The 16,762-nt window shown below is 42.5% G+C and overlaps 1 protein-coding gene across 1 annotated transcript in view; it reads right to left on the bottom strand.

Annotated features, from left to right (window-relative positions):
- Positions 1-4,554: 4,554 nt before the first annotated feature.
- Positions 4,555-16,762, bottom strand: part of LOC311045601 (mitochondrial import inner membrane translocase subunit TIM44-like) — a gene marked incomplete at its 5' end in the record, with an annotated part of 28,807 nt that continues 16,599 nt past the window's right edge. The window contains 7 exons of the mRNA XM_084057548.1: positions 4,555-4,962; positions 5,285-5,395; positions 6,123-6,212; positions 7,898-7,948; positions 9,805-9,929; positions 11,886-11,978; positions 16,557-16,642. Coding sequence (XP_083913674.1) covers positions 4,843-4,962; positions 5,285-5,395; positions 6,123-6,212; positions 7,898-7,948; positions 9,805-9,929; positions 11,886-11,978; positions 16,557-16,642 — 676 coding nt within the window. The 3' untranslated portion in view covers positions 4,555-4,842. The remainder of the gene's footprint in view (positions 4,963-5,284; positions 5,396-6,122; positions 6,213-7,897; positions 7,949-9,804; positions 9,930-11,885; positions 11,979-16,556; positions 16,643-16,762) is intronic.

Raw genomic sequence — 16,762 nt, 5'->3', positions numbered from 1 at the left:
TACACAATTCACAAGTCATTGTCATTTTATGACACTTTAATGTACAATACAGACATACCGAGTTCCATTCTGTTGGTTCACTCCACATAAACATGAGTATAAACGAATAACAATAAGACTATAAATGCAACCATCCTTCCCAGCTCTTAACACATTGCCTGCCAAGAACACAAATATGCGTTCTTTCCAAAAAATGAAAATTCCACGAGGGCGCCCTAACACAGCTTTGGAATGATCCCTGGTCACTCAGAGAAGCAGTAGACGTATGTGACGTCATAGGCTCTATTCACAGCAGCCATATTGTGAAGAAATTCACAGGTGTTGCCAATAATACTAATTAAGGCTCTGTTCCATTCTGGCACCTGGTCAAACAGAGTCAGGGTGCTTATATTGTGCATGTTGGCTCACTGGAAACACTCTGCTACACCAGTGGGTCTAACATTGGGGTTCAGGGACCCTCATGGTTTATTGAGGGGATTCCAAATGGCCTCTTACGGGTGTGTAACTCTGAGAGTACGGGTCCATTTGGTTCCATTTGTACACTCTCAGAGTTATGGTGGTCGTGGAAATTGAAGTCTTAGAACCACTGTGCCACACTAAATGGAACAGAGCCTTCATTAGTATCATTTGTAACACCTGTGAAGGAAGTGATAATATGGCTGCTGTGCATAGAGCCTATTCCAAAAAACAAGACATCCGTCCGCCCCAACTATATGATTTTTAGAAAAACACTCCTAACTCAGTTTCTTTTTTTGTTGATGAAAACCACCCGTTTTCAACGGGCCATAGCCCCAAAATGGCTGCTCGCGGTCGGAATGTTATCGTTCCAGTGGATACACGGATCCCTCCGCCTACCCACTGGGACTTTTTTTTTTTTTTTTGTACACAACGTGGCTTCCACAGCATTTCAAAGATCGTCTATTTAAGGTAATTACGCTGGCATGGGGATAAAAAACTATGTTTAATATCTTGATTGATTCTGTGTCAAAAAATACTTGAAAACTGCCGCAAAAAATAAGTATTCATTATTACTATTAAATATAGTATTTAATATAATTAAATATTCTAACATTTTTTGTTTGAATATTTGTATATAACGTGTCGCTCAAAAGCATAAAGAGGCTCTATGCACAGCAGCCATATTGGAAATAAATTGGGCCTCTTTCCTGACTTCCTTCACAGGTGTTACCAATGATACTAATGAAGGCTCTGTTCCATTCTGGTCAAACAGAGTCAGGGTGCTGACATTGTGCATGGCGGCTCACTGGAAACACTGCTACACCAGTGGGTTCCAAACGGTCCCTTACGGGTGTGTAACTCTGAGAGCGTACAAATGGAACCAAATGGACCCGTAATGGCCTCCATTGGAATCCTTCGCAACACCTTTGAAGGAAGTAAGGAAGGGGTCCAATTTCTTTGCAATATTGCTGCTGCCCATTGATATTTACACAGCAACGGGGTTGACCGACGCAAACATTCAGAAAAATGGTGATGGTTAAAGAAGGATACTGCTTCATAAAGTTTATGCTATTTCAAGACTGCTCGGTATACCTTTATCCTCATCTGGTAAAATACATTACACACTATTTGTACAATACTGCAAAGAAAATAACAAGTGCAACAAATGGAATGGCTTCACAGTAAACTCCTTTAACTCAGAGCAGTGTTAACTTTGATTTAGTTCTGTCATAGGCTTTTGAATAAAATTCTAATTAGTCATATTTTTGTCATTTGAAATGTTTTAGTTTTAGTTGACTTAATACATTTTAGTGAATTAAATCTACAGTTGATTTAGTCGACTGAAATGTGACAGGTTTGTTAAAGTGTAATGCATTGTTTTAAATAACTCATGCATTCTTGTTTTTAGTACATGTCGGGCAGAAACCAGCCGAAAATATAAACTTTTCAGGAAATGAAAAAAAAAAGAAACATGTTTTTAGAACACCACAACACTGCCTCATCAAAGTTGGTTCGGTGACTTTATATGTACATTGTCAGATACTTAAATGTGTCCTTATATTATCATCACTTTACCCAGATACAGCTCAAGTGGAGTTAGGAGGTTTTTGACCATTAATGTGGAGATTTTCGTAATAGGCTCTATGCACAGCAGCCATATTATCACTTCCTTCCCAGGTGTTACCAATGATACTAATGAAGGCTCTGTTCCATTTAGTCTAGCACAGTGGTTTCCACGACCCCCATAACTCTGAGAGTGTACAAATGGAACCAAATGGACCCTTACGGGTCCATTTGGTTCCATTTGTACACTCTCAGAGTTACACACCTGTAAGGGGACATTTGGAAGCCCATGAGGGTCCCTGGACCCCAACTGTAGACCCACTGGTGTAGCAGTGTTTCCAGTGAGCCAACATGCACAATACCAGCACCCTGACTCTGTTTGACCATGAATGGAACGGAGCCTTCATTAGTATCATTGGTAACACCTGTGAATGTCTTCATAATATGGCTGGTGTGAATAGAGCCTATTCTAATCATGAAGACAACTATCTCCAAAGTTAGGTGGTTTGACCGACAGTTTGAGGATCCAATGGAGTTTTAGTCAGAAGCCCTTTTTAATACTTTTCACTGGTTCAATATTTGTAAAATCCACACACAGACGTAAAGGGTGTTCTATAGCAGTGGTTCTCAAAGCTAAATGATAGATACCCGGTAGTTAGGAACCAAATGGACCCTTGTGGGTCAGAGTTAAATTAACATTACAATATAAATCGGGGTCCCATAGATAGAGATGCCATTAAATGGGGGCCCGTAGCCCTAATGCATGTCAAACTGGGGGTCCTTGAAATTAAAATGGTTGAGAATCACTGCTAGAGCCGTAAAAATCTTTTCAAATGGAGGTCCGTGGGCTAATAAGTGTCAATTTGGGGGTCCCTTGAAAAGTTTGAGAACCACTGCTCTATAGCACTGATTTATAAAAAGATATATATAAATGAAGTTGACACATGGTTTTTGCCGACAGCAACAACATATTTGCTGAATGAGGGTATTACTGTTGGTACTTTAAGTATATTTTGATGCCAATACTTATGTACTTTTACTCAAGTCAATTTTGATTACCGGACTTTTACTTGTAACAGTATTCTGCGTTGCAGTATTGAAACTTTTACTTTCACAGTAAAACATTTGAGTACTTTTCCCACCACTGCTGCAGAGTCCTGCAACGGGCCGGGTACCCGCGGATACCCGACGGGTACCCACGTTTGACGGGTGAAAACGGGTGAAGATTTTACTTTGATAAGATCACGGGTACGGGGACGGGCGGTACTGAACTAATCGCGGGCGGGTATCATTTTATTGTGAAAATCAGAGCGCACTGTTTCCGCCCAAACAACGTCACTTGTGTAACTTAACACAGCACAACTGCATGGAGCACGCTGGTCAGTTATCTTAACTCACAAAAACACATTGAACATCCTGTTAAACCTTCAAATTAAAACCATCTGACGACGTAAACAACGACACATGTGTGCTGCGTAGATGCGCGTTCGCGCGAGTGGCTTAAGGTCGCTCCTCCGTCTTCACTTGATTTCTGTACGAACCTGACCACTGAATGTATGTGCGCTGTTGTTGAAGGCTGCTATCTTTTTCAACACACTTTTCAATAGGATTTACATTTTACTCTGCATGTAATCACGGGACGGGTAAACGGGCGGACAACGGGTCGTTTATTTGACGGGCGGGGCGGGTCTGGTTCGTATTTTGAAATAATCACGGGTGACGGGTCGGTCTACGGATCTGATTATTGACGGGCGGGGGGGAAGCGGGTTCTCAAAATTGGACCCGTGCAGGACTCTGCACTGCTGTTAAGTCACTCTGCATTAAGAGTGTCTGCTAAATGCCTATTGTAAATTGAGGTCAGTGGTGGTTTCTTCAAGCTCAGCGTAAATAGTAGATAAAAAAACTTTAGTTTGTGACCTTTGAATGAAATTCAGAATGACTTAGTTCTACTGGATCTCTTCTCCATTAATCTTGTTTTTTAATTTGTTGACAAAATTGTCGATATATTTAGTCACAGTTATTGTCATCGTAGCTTAGTTTAGATTTTGTTTATCAGTGAAAATAATTGTCATAGTTTTAGCGGACAAAATGAACACTGTCTGAAGAGTTAAATGAGGTTTTACTGTGTTGGCGAGCCCTCAGCACGGCTGTGGTATCATCCCTATGGCTTACAGTAGATGTACAGTATCTATTTACACTTTATGTTCATATACACATACAACAGATTTATTCTTCAACACATATATATGTTACTGTACATGGTCACAGAGTGACTCTGGTTTTTACAGTGTGTGTGTGTGTGTGTGTGTGTGTCTCTCTCTCTAGAGCATTGGTTCTCAAAGTGGGGTCCGGGGACCCCCAGGGGTCCTTGAGGGAGTTCCAGGGGGTCCCCAGCTAAATGATAGATTAGGAACCAAATGGACCCTTATGGGTGTCTAACTCTGAGAGTGTACAAATGGAACCAAACGGACCCTGACGGGTCCGTTTGGTTCCATTTGTACACTCTCAGAGTTACATTGACATTAATTTTACAATATGAATTGGGGACCCAGATGTATAAATGCCATTAAATGGGGGTCCGTAGCCCTAATGCATGTCAAACTGGGGGTCCTTGAAATTAAAATGGTTGAGAATCACTGCTAGAGAGCCGTAAAAACCTTCTCTTATGGGGGACCCTGGAATATCTTTTCAAATGGGGGTCCGCGGGCTAATAAGTGTCAATTTGGGGGTCCTTGACATGAAAAAGTTTGAGAACCACTGCTCTATGAGTGTGTGTGTGTGTGTGTGTGTGTGTGTGTGTGTGTGTGTGTGTGTGTGTCTCTAGAGGACTTGTTCTGTGGTGGATGCAGAGATGTCCAGCAGTCTCCAGGCGGCGTTGGGGTTGAGCTCCTCCTGGTCGCGACACAACGCCCACACGTACATCATCCTCAACACCTTCTCCTGGGAGGCCAAGGCGCACACACACACACACACACACACACACACACACACACACACACACACACACACACACACACACACACACACACACACACACACACACACACACACACACACACACACACACACACACACACACACACACACACACACACACGAAATTGAGTGCCACGGTATAAGCTTGTAGATCTGCATTTTTTTTGGACATTTTTGCAAATCTTTGCATTGTAACTCAAATCTTTGCTTCTGGGGGATTCTACAAAATGTCTTCTAAATCCTGTTGATATGTTGCCATGTATCAGTGGTGTAGTAGTGGACTGACCGGATCTCCGTCCACCAGGTCTCCCTTGGGATTCCGCATCACCATGACAACCTGAGCCTGGAAGGTGATGATGAGAACTGGCCCCTGATCCATCATCTTGCCCATCGCCAACTGTAATGCACAATACATACAATATATACACACACACACACACACACACACACACACACACACACACACACACACACACACACACACACACACACACACACACACACACACACACACACACACACACTGTAATAGACACACACACACTATGCACAGACTGGAGCTTGACGTCCAGTGAATGGCTCAGGAATGTACAGCGTGGCCATTTGAAATCTGCCTCGTTTTAGCCATAAAGCAAGAGGAACGCGGAGATATAGCGATTTCCCCACAGGAAATAAACAGGAAGTAAATACGCCTTTATTTTTTTAAATGACGTCAATTCCGGGGTCTGTCGTCATCAGGCAGTGAAAGCAACAAGGGTCCATTTGGTTCCATTTGTACACTCTCAGAGTTATGGGGGTCGTGGAAACCACTGTGCTACACTAAATGGAACAGAGCCTTCATTAGTATCATTGGTAACACCTGAAGGAAGTGATAATATGGCTGCTGTGAATAGAGCCTATTGCTCGATTTTCATTGCTTGTACACTTGGAAATATCGAGTATTATGAAGTATTATTAGTTTTGTAGCGTTTTTGGGGTGAATACATAATGTCTAGATGCCTGTCAGATGGTCAGACAATGCTTCTCCGCAGTCTGAAGAGGTGAATCTTCATTATGCATTGACATCATCTATTAAAGTGGTGATGTTGTCATATGGGTGGGGGTGTGTCAGTGACAGTACTCACATCTATGTTGTCGATGTCCAGGACTTTGGACTGGAACAGCAAGCCCAGAGTTCGGGCCTGCTGGATGGGATGAGCCAGCCGACTGTATGTCTGAAAACACACACACACACACACACACACACACACACACACACACACACACACACACACACACACACACACACACACACACACACACACACACACACACACACACACACACACACACACACACACACACACACGTTGTATACTTCACCCATTTAGACTGGGAACACATCTGTGTTATTTTAAGATTTCTTTGGCTATTCAAAAATAGCTTTAAAAAAAAAAAGCTCATAGCGCGAGTATATCTGCTTACATGAGTGCCGTGCTATGAGCTTGTAGATCTGCTATGTTTTGAAAAATCTTGAAAATGTGTGCAAATCTTTGAATAACGTTTTTTTTAAGCGAACATTTGTAAAATGTTTTGTTCCATGGACGCCCCCTCACCCCCCCCCCCCCCCTCCCCCTCCCCAGGAGCAAAGGTTTGAGTTAAAAATTGTGTTTAAAAATATACGTATTCAAAGATTTGCATAAATGTTCCGAGACTTTTCAAAAATAGCAGATCTACAAGCTCATAGCGCTGCACCTTTTTGTAGAGCCAAAGTATAAAACAATGGTTTTAGCTCAAATCTAAAATGTGTCTTAAAATGACACTTTCAACCTGGCGTCCATGTTTTTGGTCATGTCATTACAGGCAATGTGTTTCTTTGTTTCTTCCAAAAATCGCGCAATGCGCCAGGAGCTTGTAGATCTATCATTTTCCCATAACACTCTTGTATGATGAAGCATAAAGTACACCTTAAACGGGGGATGAAAGGCCGATTTTGCAGTTAGGTTCAAATTAATTAAATTCATGGGTGTGTTAGATTTGGCTGTGCATAGAGAGTAGTCAACACACACACATGCACATCGACACACCTGTCTAACACACCTATTATTAACACATTACAATCGGGGAAGCATCCGAGTCATTTTAGATTTTAGCAATATGTACAGCAACATTTTACAAACAACGTTTTTCCGGAAAACTTATGATTTAAAACAGTGGTTCTCAAAGTTAAATCTTTGCCTGCGGGTGTCGCTGTTGAGGGATTTTGCCTGTCAATCATCGCCTCTGCTCTGCCCCCCCCCCAAAGGAAAGAATAAGGGAGGGGAGGGGCGAGGAGGAGAGTGGGCGGGATTAATCGGCTGTGACTTCACTGCCGAAGGGCCAAGCTCAGATTACTTTTCAGCCTAATTATTCAGAAAACCCCAGACCACAGAAAATCCACTGAATGTTCACAGTTCAGATTTTTTGGGTGTAATTGAGGTCATAAAACCCCCCAAAAAACATACAAAATAAAAAAAGTGAAAATGAATGTCATAGAACCTTTAAAAGAAAAATGAATGCCGTGACCGTCTGTCTGTATTTTGTGTGTGTGTGTGTGTGCGTGCGTGCGTGCGAGTGGTTCTCAAACTTCTTCATGCCAAGGACCCGCAAAATTATATGTATTTGGCCGCGGACCCCCATCTAAAAAAAATATGTTGTTCCAGGGACCCCGAGAAGCAAAGATTTGCCATTGGCGACCCCTCACTGCCTGGCCTTTAGCCAATAGGGAGAAAGTGAGAAAGTGACGACTAGTAGCAGGGTCTGTTTATTGAGAGCTTTGTCAAGCTGTAAAAATAGTGTGGGGAGGAATTAATCGTAATGGCGACTAAATTGGGGTAAAACAAAAAGAAAAGAAGCTGATCACAAGGCTTTGTGTACTTACAGCTTCGTAGCACCAGTCTTTAAGAACATCCAACTCTCCACGGATCATAGCCTGCAGAGAGAAGACACATGGTTGGTAATGATGGTTCCTGTGTGTGTGTGTGTGTGTGTGTGTGTGTGTGTGTGTGTGTGAGTGTGTGTGTGTGTGTGAGTGTGAGTGTGAGTGTGTGAGTGTGAGTGTGTGAGTGTGTGAGTGTGTGAGTGTGAGTGTGAGTGTGAGTGTGAGTGTGTGTGTGTGTGTGTGTGTGTGTGTGTGAGTGAGTGAGTGAGTGAGTGAGTGCGAGAGAGCGCGAGAGAGACATTGAGAGAGGAAGAGATACAGGGCAAAGTGTCAGGTAGGAAATCCATAATATATACAGGACCTTTCAGGGTTAGGTTAAAGAACATAAGACTATAATCTTCAAAGGTTTTTTTTTCCAGGCAAAGGACCCCTTAGCTCAGTGGTTCTCAACCTGTGGGTCGGAGCCCCCGGGGGGAATCCCCACGTGATTTTGTGGGGGTCCCCAGATGAAATAAAAAAACCTTTGGAAAGACATTACATGAAAAAACACCATTACTGCCTCAAAAGTAATCAACACTTATGCTGCGCGAACATATCTGATTTACAAGGTTACAAAGCGTCACGCAGCGACCGATTTTAGCTTGGAGATCTGATATTTTTTGGGGCGGCAGTAGCAGCACAGAGCAAATTTGTGAAACATATCGATGTATGTCCACTTGCTGCGCCGAGATAGATCGAACGGGGGAGATGCTTTAATAAGAATATGACTTTATATTGATTTCATTTTGTGTGTAAAACACTTTGTACCTTTTTTATGTGCTTCATAAATAAAGCACCTTTAAGCAGAAGATGAAGGCCAATGTTGATGATAATTGGGGGAAAAAATATTTAAAAAAAATATTGTATTGTATCATGAGCCCAATATCGTGTATCGTGAAATGTGTGTATCGTGACAACCCTACTTATCGTAGTATTTAGGGAAATGCAGTAATCGCTAACCTATTGATAATATGCAATAATATGCATAATATTTGAAGCCCGACAGGGTGATTATGCACCTCGGCTCCGCCTCGGTGCATAATCACCCTGTCGGGCTTTAAATTTCAATAATGACCACCTCCCCATGCATGATCCCGCTTATTACACGGCTACTTAATAAATACATAAATAAATGTACCCAAAAGTAACAACAAAACGAAGTATTTCCTTGCTTACAACAATGAAAGTATTCCATAAGTATTGGGCTGGGCGGACAAGTTCGCCTCGGAAAACAAATGACTTTATTACACAAGGTAACTGGAAAACTCGCCCCAAAACACACTCGCCCCCCCATTCCATATATACCGCCGATTTTCCTGTAATACCGCCGGATTTGCCTCGGGGCGACTGTGTTTTGGGGCGAGTGTTTTGGTATTCCCCCGTTGTTGAGCCACGATAAACAAGGAAGTGCAGTGGATCAAATAGAATCACTTTTCGGTCATTGCATCGTCTATTTCTCACTTAAAATGTTTTCAAAAACATTCTTGAGAGCAACGTTTAGTTGTATGACATTGGTTGTTTGTTTACATGGCTGTCATGTTGGATAAAGCATAAAACCAAGCAGCGCAGGTTGGTACGAGCAGGTGTTCTGAGTCTCTGATTACACAGCGGTCCGTTATAGAGCTCATCGGTCATTATCCAGAAATAATGACTGATGACTGACCAATCAGAATCGAGCATTCAACCAAGCCCTGTAATAATGAATGTTAATTGGTGTTTGTCATAATATCTTTGACTAGTACTCTTGAGTATTTAGTGGTAGGCATATATTATGCACTTGTGGATGATTAAGTATGATCAAGCAGGGTGTTGACTTACGGAAAAAACACAACAAGTTAGAAAAAGGACAGACAGACAGACAGACCGACCTCCAGGATGTTGGGGATAATGTCCTTCTCACACTGCTGGAGGAAGCGGTCCTTGTCGAAGTTGGGATCCGCCTTCACGATCTCCGTCAGCACCTCGGACATCTCCGTCTTAGAGAAGAGACCGCCTGTACAGACACAAAATCGGGAGTCACACAGGCAGGTGTTCATTTTGACAGCGTCTATTTTTTTATGTCGTTTTTTAGCGAAAGACACATTTTCACGACGGAAAGAAAAACTTTCGCCACGGATGGGTCCCGAACCCACTTATAGGAGCGACTACACCGCTCAAAAATCTTATTTTCTATGAATTACACACCCCATGAAGCCTTGAATTCATTTTTTCATTTTTTCGTTTTTGACGCATTCCTGAGCCAATAATTTGATGACCGGGTGTATTTCCGGTAGGAGACTCAAAGAGACTCATTTGAGTCTCCTACCGGATACATTAGCATCTTTCCACCGGTCATCAAATTATTGGCTCAGGAATGAGACGACAACAAAAAAATCTCCATGAATTCAATGTTTCATGGGGTGTGTAATTCATAGAAAATAAGTCATTTTTTGTATTATACAATGGGGGTGGTTGTATTTTGTCTCCCTGCTCTTCTATTGAGACATTTAGATCGTGTCAAAGGTCATGTCTCACCTAGACACAGGATCTGACATGAATTTCTCGGTCAAGATTCAATGTATCCCCTGAGCAAGCAGGCAGGCTCTATTAGCTCAATGGTAAAAATGTCAGCACTTGCACAGGTAACTGGGTTCAAATCCGGGGTAGAAACGTTACATAGTGCAGCTTTAATATCATAGGATTTTAGTCAACTAAATCTACAGTTGATTTAGTCGACACAAATGTATGCTGACGGGCCGTGATGGCGTCGCAATGCCTGATTTATACGAAAATATAAAATGACTTGTCTTAGTTCTACTGGATCTCTTCTCCACTAGTCCCCTTCCTCACATTTTAGTGTAGTTTTTATTTGTCGACGAAATTGTCAGTATATTTAGTCATAGTTATTGTCATCACATCTTACTTTTTACTTAGATTTTGTTTAGTTTTGAAGAAATGAGCAGGCAAAATTGGAACTGGAACACTATAACACTGAAGCTGATAAAATGGGTACTCTCTCCTGATTGGCTGAAATTGGCAACCCAATACAATTATCGCATTTGTTTATGCCCAATGTATTTGTATTTAAGTTCATAAAATGAATATGAGTATTGCTAAATGGATTTGAAATTAAATACAAAATGTTACACTGAATAATTGTTAACCCTGTATTATTGTGAAAATAGCCTATCTCTCTGCATTGTGAGCTTGTAGATCAGCTATTTTCAATTCAATATTTCATTTTTTGCCTCTTTCTTATATTATTTGACAATTTGGCCAATGTTTGACCAGTTTTTATAGTTTATTTTTGTATAGTTATTTTTGTTTATGTATTAAAAAGGTCTTAGAAGTGACTATGTAATCACTTTGTCACTTCACTGTCATCTGGGGACCTCCCCAGCCCCCAAAATCTCTTCTGCCCGGTTCTCCTCAGTGCCTGGAGCAATAGAGCAATTGATGCGTGGCCAAGTGCCCATGCATGCGCATGCACGTTTGTGGTCGCTGGCGTGAAACAAGCGCGGGCGTCCACAAAAATCATACTTTGGGTGCTCATATCCCCCAACGGGTATGGTCTAGTTCAGTGGTTCTCAAACTTTTTCATGTCAAGGACCCCCAAATTGACCCCCATCATTTAGCTGGGGACCCCATGGGACTCCCTCAGGGACCCCTGGGGGTCCCCGGACCCCACTTTGAGAACCAAGGGTCTAGTTTGAATACTTTTCAAAACAAGAAAATGGCAACGTAGATAGCAGAGCACTCTGAAATGAGCAGATTCTCACAATGTATTCTGCTACTCTGAACTACCCTGTTGTAGTTTCAAAAGTGATTTTTTTTTCGTGTTGAGCGACCAACCTGCTGTAATTTATTTTTACCTGAACTTGAAAAAAAATCCCAAAAAAGGCTTTCCATACCCCTTCCAGTAGTAAACATTTAGACAAAGTGGAGCAGGCCACTCGGGTGCTGTACTCACCTATCATGTCAGTGACTCTGTCTGTGACCGCTCTGGAAGCTCGGACCAGGGCGTTGTCACTCTCATCATACTTCATCTTCATGTCAAAGAACCCTGCATGAGGGGACAGCACACCACAGAGACGTTTAACAAGAGGTGACACAAACAAAGAAACCAGCAACTTTTTCATGTCAAGGACCCCCAAAATGATATGTATTTGGCCGCCGACCCCCCCATCTCAAAATGCTTTGTTCCAGGGACCCCCCAGAAGCAAAGAATAGAGTTAAAAATGTTCGCTTTAAACAATACATATTCAAAGATTTGCACACATTTTCACGATTTTTCAAAAATAGCAGATCTACAAGCTCGTAGCGCGGCACTCGGTGCCGCGCTATGAGCTTGTATATCTGCTATTTTTGAATAGCCAAAGTGTAAAATAAAGATGCGTCTCAGTCTGAACGCAGTAACCTGATCTAACCACCCAAGTCGCATATCAAACTGTCCAAAAACGTCACTTGCAGCACGACCCGAGCGCCACTGAATCATTACAGAGCGCGGGAATTGATTTTGATTTACGAGAGCGCAAGGGGTGTAATGAAAACAAAACAATAGTGCAGCATAATAGAGTTTTACAGAAGAAATGGCGAACAGCATTCAGTGGACAGACGGAGATATAAAATGTCTCCTAGCACTGGGGCGGCAGTGGCTCAGGGGTAGAGTGGCCGGTAGGGCCAGTTCGATTCCGGGCTTCCCCAGAAGAGTTAGTGTTGAAGTGTCCTTGAGTAATTGCTCCCGATGAGCAGGTCCGCCATCGTTGTATGAATGGGTGAATGTAATGCAAAATCTATGTAAAGCGCTTTGGATAAAAGCACTATATAAATGCACCATTTACCACTTTGGGGAGATGACTCGGTACAAGCAAAACTTGTAGGAATGTATAGGAACAAGGCAATATATGAAGACATATCTCGCGGCATGGCAGAAAAATGGGTTCACAAGGTCCTATCTGCAGTGTCAGAGGAAAATAAAGAATTTGAAGAACACATAACCAAAGCAGATCATGTCGACGCAGGGCGGCTTTGGGTTGACGTTGTTTAAATCAGTCTGAACACACACAGATCTCAAATAAATCGGATTTGACTGCAGTCTAAACGGGGCCATAGAGTCTGGAACTACGTCTGGAACTACACTATTTATCTTAAAAACACGCTATGAGCTTGTAGATCTGCTATTTCTGAATAGCCAAAGTATAAAATATGGATGGTGACCCCCTGGACCCCCCCTCCCAAGGACCCCATTTTGAGAGCCAAAGATTTAGGCCATATATGAATTTGCAAATGGCTATTTTCTATTTTGTTTATTACTATTCAACAATGATTTGTAATTCAATTACATTCCAATCACTTCAAATCGTATGAAGTTAACTTGGTACTTGAGTTGTTTTCCATATTCAATGTAAGTAGTTATACTACTTTTACTTCTACTTGTGTTATTATTTTAAAGTGACATTTTTACTTGAGTACAGTTTCTGCCTTCTCTCCCCACCCCTACTCATGATAAAATCGCACCCTGTGTGAAGGAAGCGGTGCCTTTGGTGAGTGGCCTCCTGGTGGCGCCATAATAGGGCGGGGCGGGGCTTCAGCAATTAATGCTCGTCCCTATTGGTGGTCTAAGTCCACATACCAAATTTGGACTTGGTGGCATGCTGCAAACTGGAGTTATAGCTGTTTAAAGCCAGTGGCCTCCTGGTGGCGCTATAATAGGGCGGGGCGGGGCTTCAGCAGTCAATGCTCGTCCCTATTGGTGGTCTAAGTCCACATACCAAATTTGGACTTGCTGGCATGCTGCGAACTGGAGTTATAGCTGTTTAAAGCCCGTGCTCAAACGGACATCCAGGCTCAAACGGACAAACGGACATCCAGGCTCAAACGGACAAACGGACATCCAGGCTCAAACGGACATACGGACGGACATAGTCAAGTGTAGAGCGGCTGGCACCGCTAAAAACACATTCAGTATGAACGGCCTGTGTTGTTTTCATGAGTCTAGTGCCACCTGCTGCCTAAAAAGTGACTCACACGCTGTTATCCATAACATAACGAATAGGCTCTATTCACAGCAGCCATATTATGAAGACATTCACAGGTGTTACCAATGATACTAATGAAGGCTCTGTTCCATTCTGGTCAAACAGAGTCAGGTCAGGGTGCTGATACTGTGCATGTTGGCTCACTGGAAACACTCTGTTACACCAGTGGGTCTACAGTTGGGGTCATGGGCTTCCAAATGGCCCCTTACAGGTGTGTAACTCTGAGAGTGTAGAAATGGAACCAAATGGACCCGTAAGGGTCCATTTGGTTCCATTTGTACACTCTCAGAGTTATGGGGGTCGTGGAAACCACTGTGCTACACTAAATGGAACAGAGCCTTCATTAGTATCATTGGTAACACCTGTGAAGGAAGTGATAATATGGCTGCTGTGCATAGAGCCTATAAGCATCTCAATATACTTGTAGGTATAGGACTTCACAGTTGTAAAAGAAAAACAAATGTTCACTCGGACCTTGCAGAATTAAACAGACTACCTTGCTGACATGTTCTAGAACAGGGTTTCGTAAACCTTTCCAGTTTGAATGTATGTATGTATAATTTTTTTTATCAGAAATTATATTTTTCCCCACCAGATTTTTTAAGGTCCTGTGACCCAAAAATGGATCGCGACCAATTGTGTGAGGAACCACTGTTCTAGGTCTAGGAAGTACGACTGATTTAACCTCTGAAACCTTGCATCTCCAAATTTTAACTTATTTATGTTTTTTTCATCACTTAATGCCCTACTTTCATCATGCAAGAGGGTAAAGAAAAAGTAGTGAACATATTCAGTAGAAGACGCACTGTGAGCTTGTAGATCGGCTATTTTCACTAGTTCTGTTTCCTGAAAAGTAGAAACGGTTTTGGTCATACAATTATCTTTATCCGTATGCTATTTCTACACTTTTGCACGTGTTTCTATGTCAACTAGGCCAGGGTTTGTCAAAGTGGGTGCCGTGGCGCAAGTCCAGGGGTGCCACAAAATACTTTATATTTGGAAATGTATCAATATCACTTGTTCAGTTTAACCACCTCTAAATGGATCCAAGTTGCACTGTACTTGTGAGTTATTTTTCTTTATTTTTAAAATAATTTTTATCCCGCGATTTTTGTAACCCATTTTTTTCACCCGGTGCCAATTTCCTAAGTGATCCTGGGCGCTACACCAGCCCTACACCAGCGCTACACCAGTCCCCCACAGCCAGGGAGGCCAGGGCCGAGCTCATGCTTCCTTCAGTGCATGAGAGCCAACTGACCTTATTGTCACCTGACAGGGGGGAGTTTCCCTGGTTGGACGTAGCGCGTGGAAGGAACTTGTTATTCCAACCAGTTCCCTTCCCCTCCATCAGGCGCCCCGGCTGTCATGGGGGAGGCGGTATAGCGACCAGGATTACTACATGTTTTTGTGAGGGTATTACCCTAGGAGACACGGGGAGAACATGCACAACTCCACACAGAGTAGGCCCTTTCGCCAACCCCACCCTGGGTATGGGCGCTGATGACGCGGAGGAGAAGACACACACAACGTGTTACCGCACCGTGATGCGCCGTGAGCTTGTGGATCGCAGTGTTGATTTTGACAGCACATTTTGATTTAGTTTTAGTCACAGTCTTTTGAATAAAATTCTGTTTAGCTTTAGTCATATTTTAGTCACCTGAAATGTTTTACTTTTAGTATAGTTTAAGTCGACTAAAATATCACAGTTGATTTAGTCGACTAAAATGCATTTTGGCAGTGCCGTGATGGCATCGTAATGGCTGATTTTACACTTGGTTGCGTGCTGAAAATAGCCGATCTACAAGCTCACAACGCGTCGCGCTGCGACGCGTTGTGAGCTTGTAGATCGGCTATTTTCAGAGCGCAACACCTGAGCGCAACCAAGCATAAAACGACCTGTCTTTTAGTTCTACTGGATCTCTTCTCCACTAGTCACTCCCACTTGTTGACGAAATTGTCCGTATATCTAGTCATAGTTTTAGTCGTCGTAGCTTAGTTTTTATTTAGTTTTTATCTAGTTTTAGTCACCAACACTGATCGGCAATTGTTCACCCCTGAATAGGGATGCTGGGGTGCAAGTGGTTAAAGTACAATGTTATTTTATTGTTCTAAAGATTTATTCAGGGGTGCCATGGATGAAATAAGTTATTCACAGGAGTGACTTGAGCCAGTGGTTCCTTTAGCTCAAAACTCAAGAGAAATTAGTAAAAAATAGCAGATCTACAAGCTCAAAACGCGGTACTCATCTATACAGGATTATCTGCACACTTCTAAAGTTACAATTTAATGACTTTTAAGACCTTTTTAAGGCCAAATTGTCAAAGAAAGAAATAAAGAACGGTGCAAACATTGTGAAAATAGCTTGTAGTTCGGCTATTTTCACAATATGTGTCCGTCGAACCGAGTCAAACTAAATGCAACGCCTACAATTCCAAGTGTTTGTCAGGGTGGGGGGTCCCCAGTTTAAATATGATTATTTGGGGGGGGTCCCCCGGTTCAAAAAGTTAGGGACCCCTTGCTCTAGGTGGTGAAAACAAACAAACTGGGACAGTGAATGTGATGTAATGAAACAATGATGTTTCAGGTGAAGGATGCTTCCTTACGGTTGAACACCATGTTGTTGTCCTTGAAGTCCTTCCACTGCTGGAACCACTTGGAGTCCTTATGGAGGACCACGCCCATAGCCTCCCTGTGTGACACGCACGCGCACGCGCACACACACACACACACACACACACACACACACACACACACACACACACACACACACACACACACACACACACACACACACACACACACACACACA

Source organism: Gymnoscopelus microlampas, assembly GCF_963454915.1.
Source record: "Gymnoscopelus microlampas genome assembly, chromosome: 5".
In the NCBI taxonomy this organism is placed as follows: domain Eukaryota; kingdom Metazoa; phylum Chordata; class Actinopteri; order Myctophiformes; family Myctophidae; genus Gymnoscopelus; species Gymnoscopelus microlampas.
Note: the sequence above shows the minus strand (reverse complement) of the source record. Positions and strands in the feature narration are given on the sequence as shown.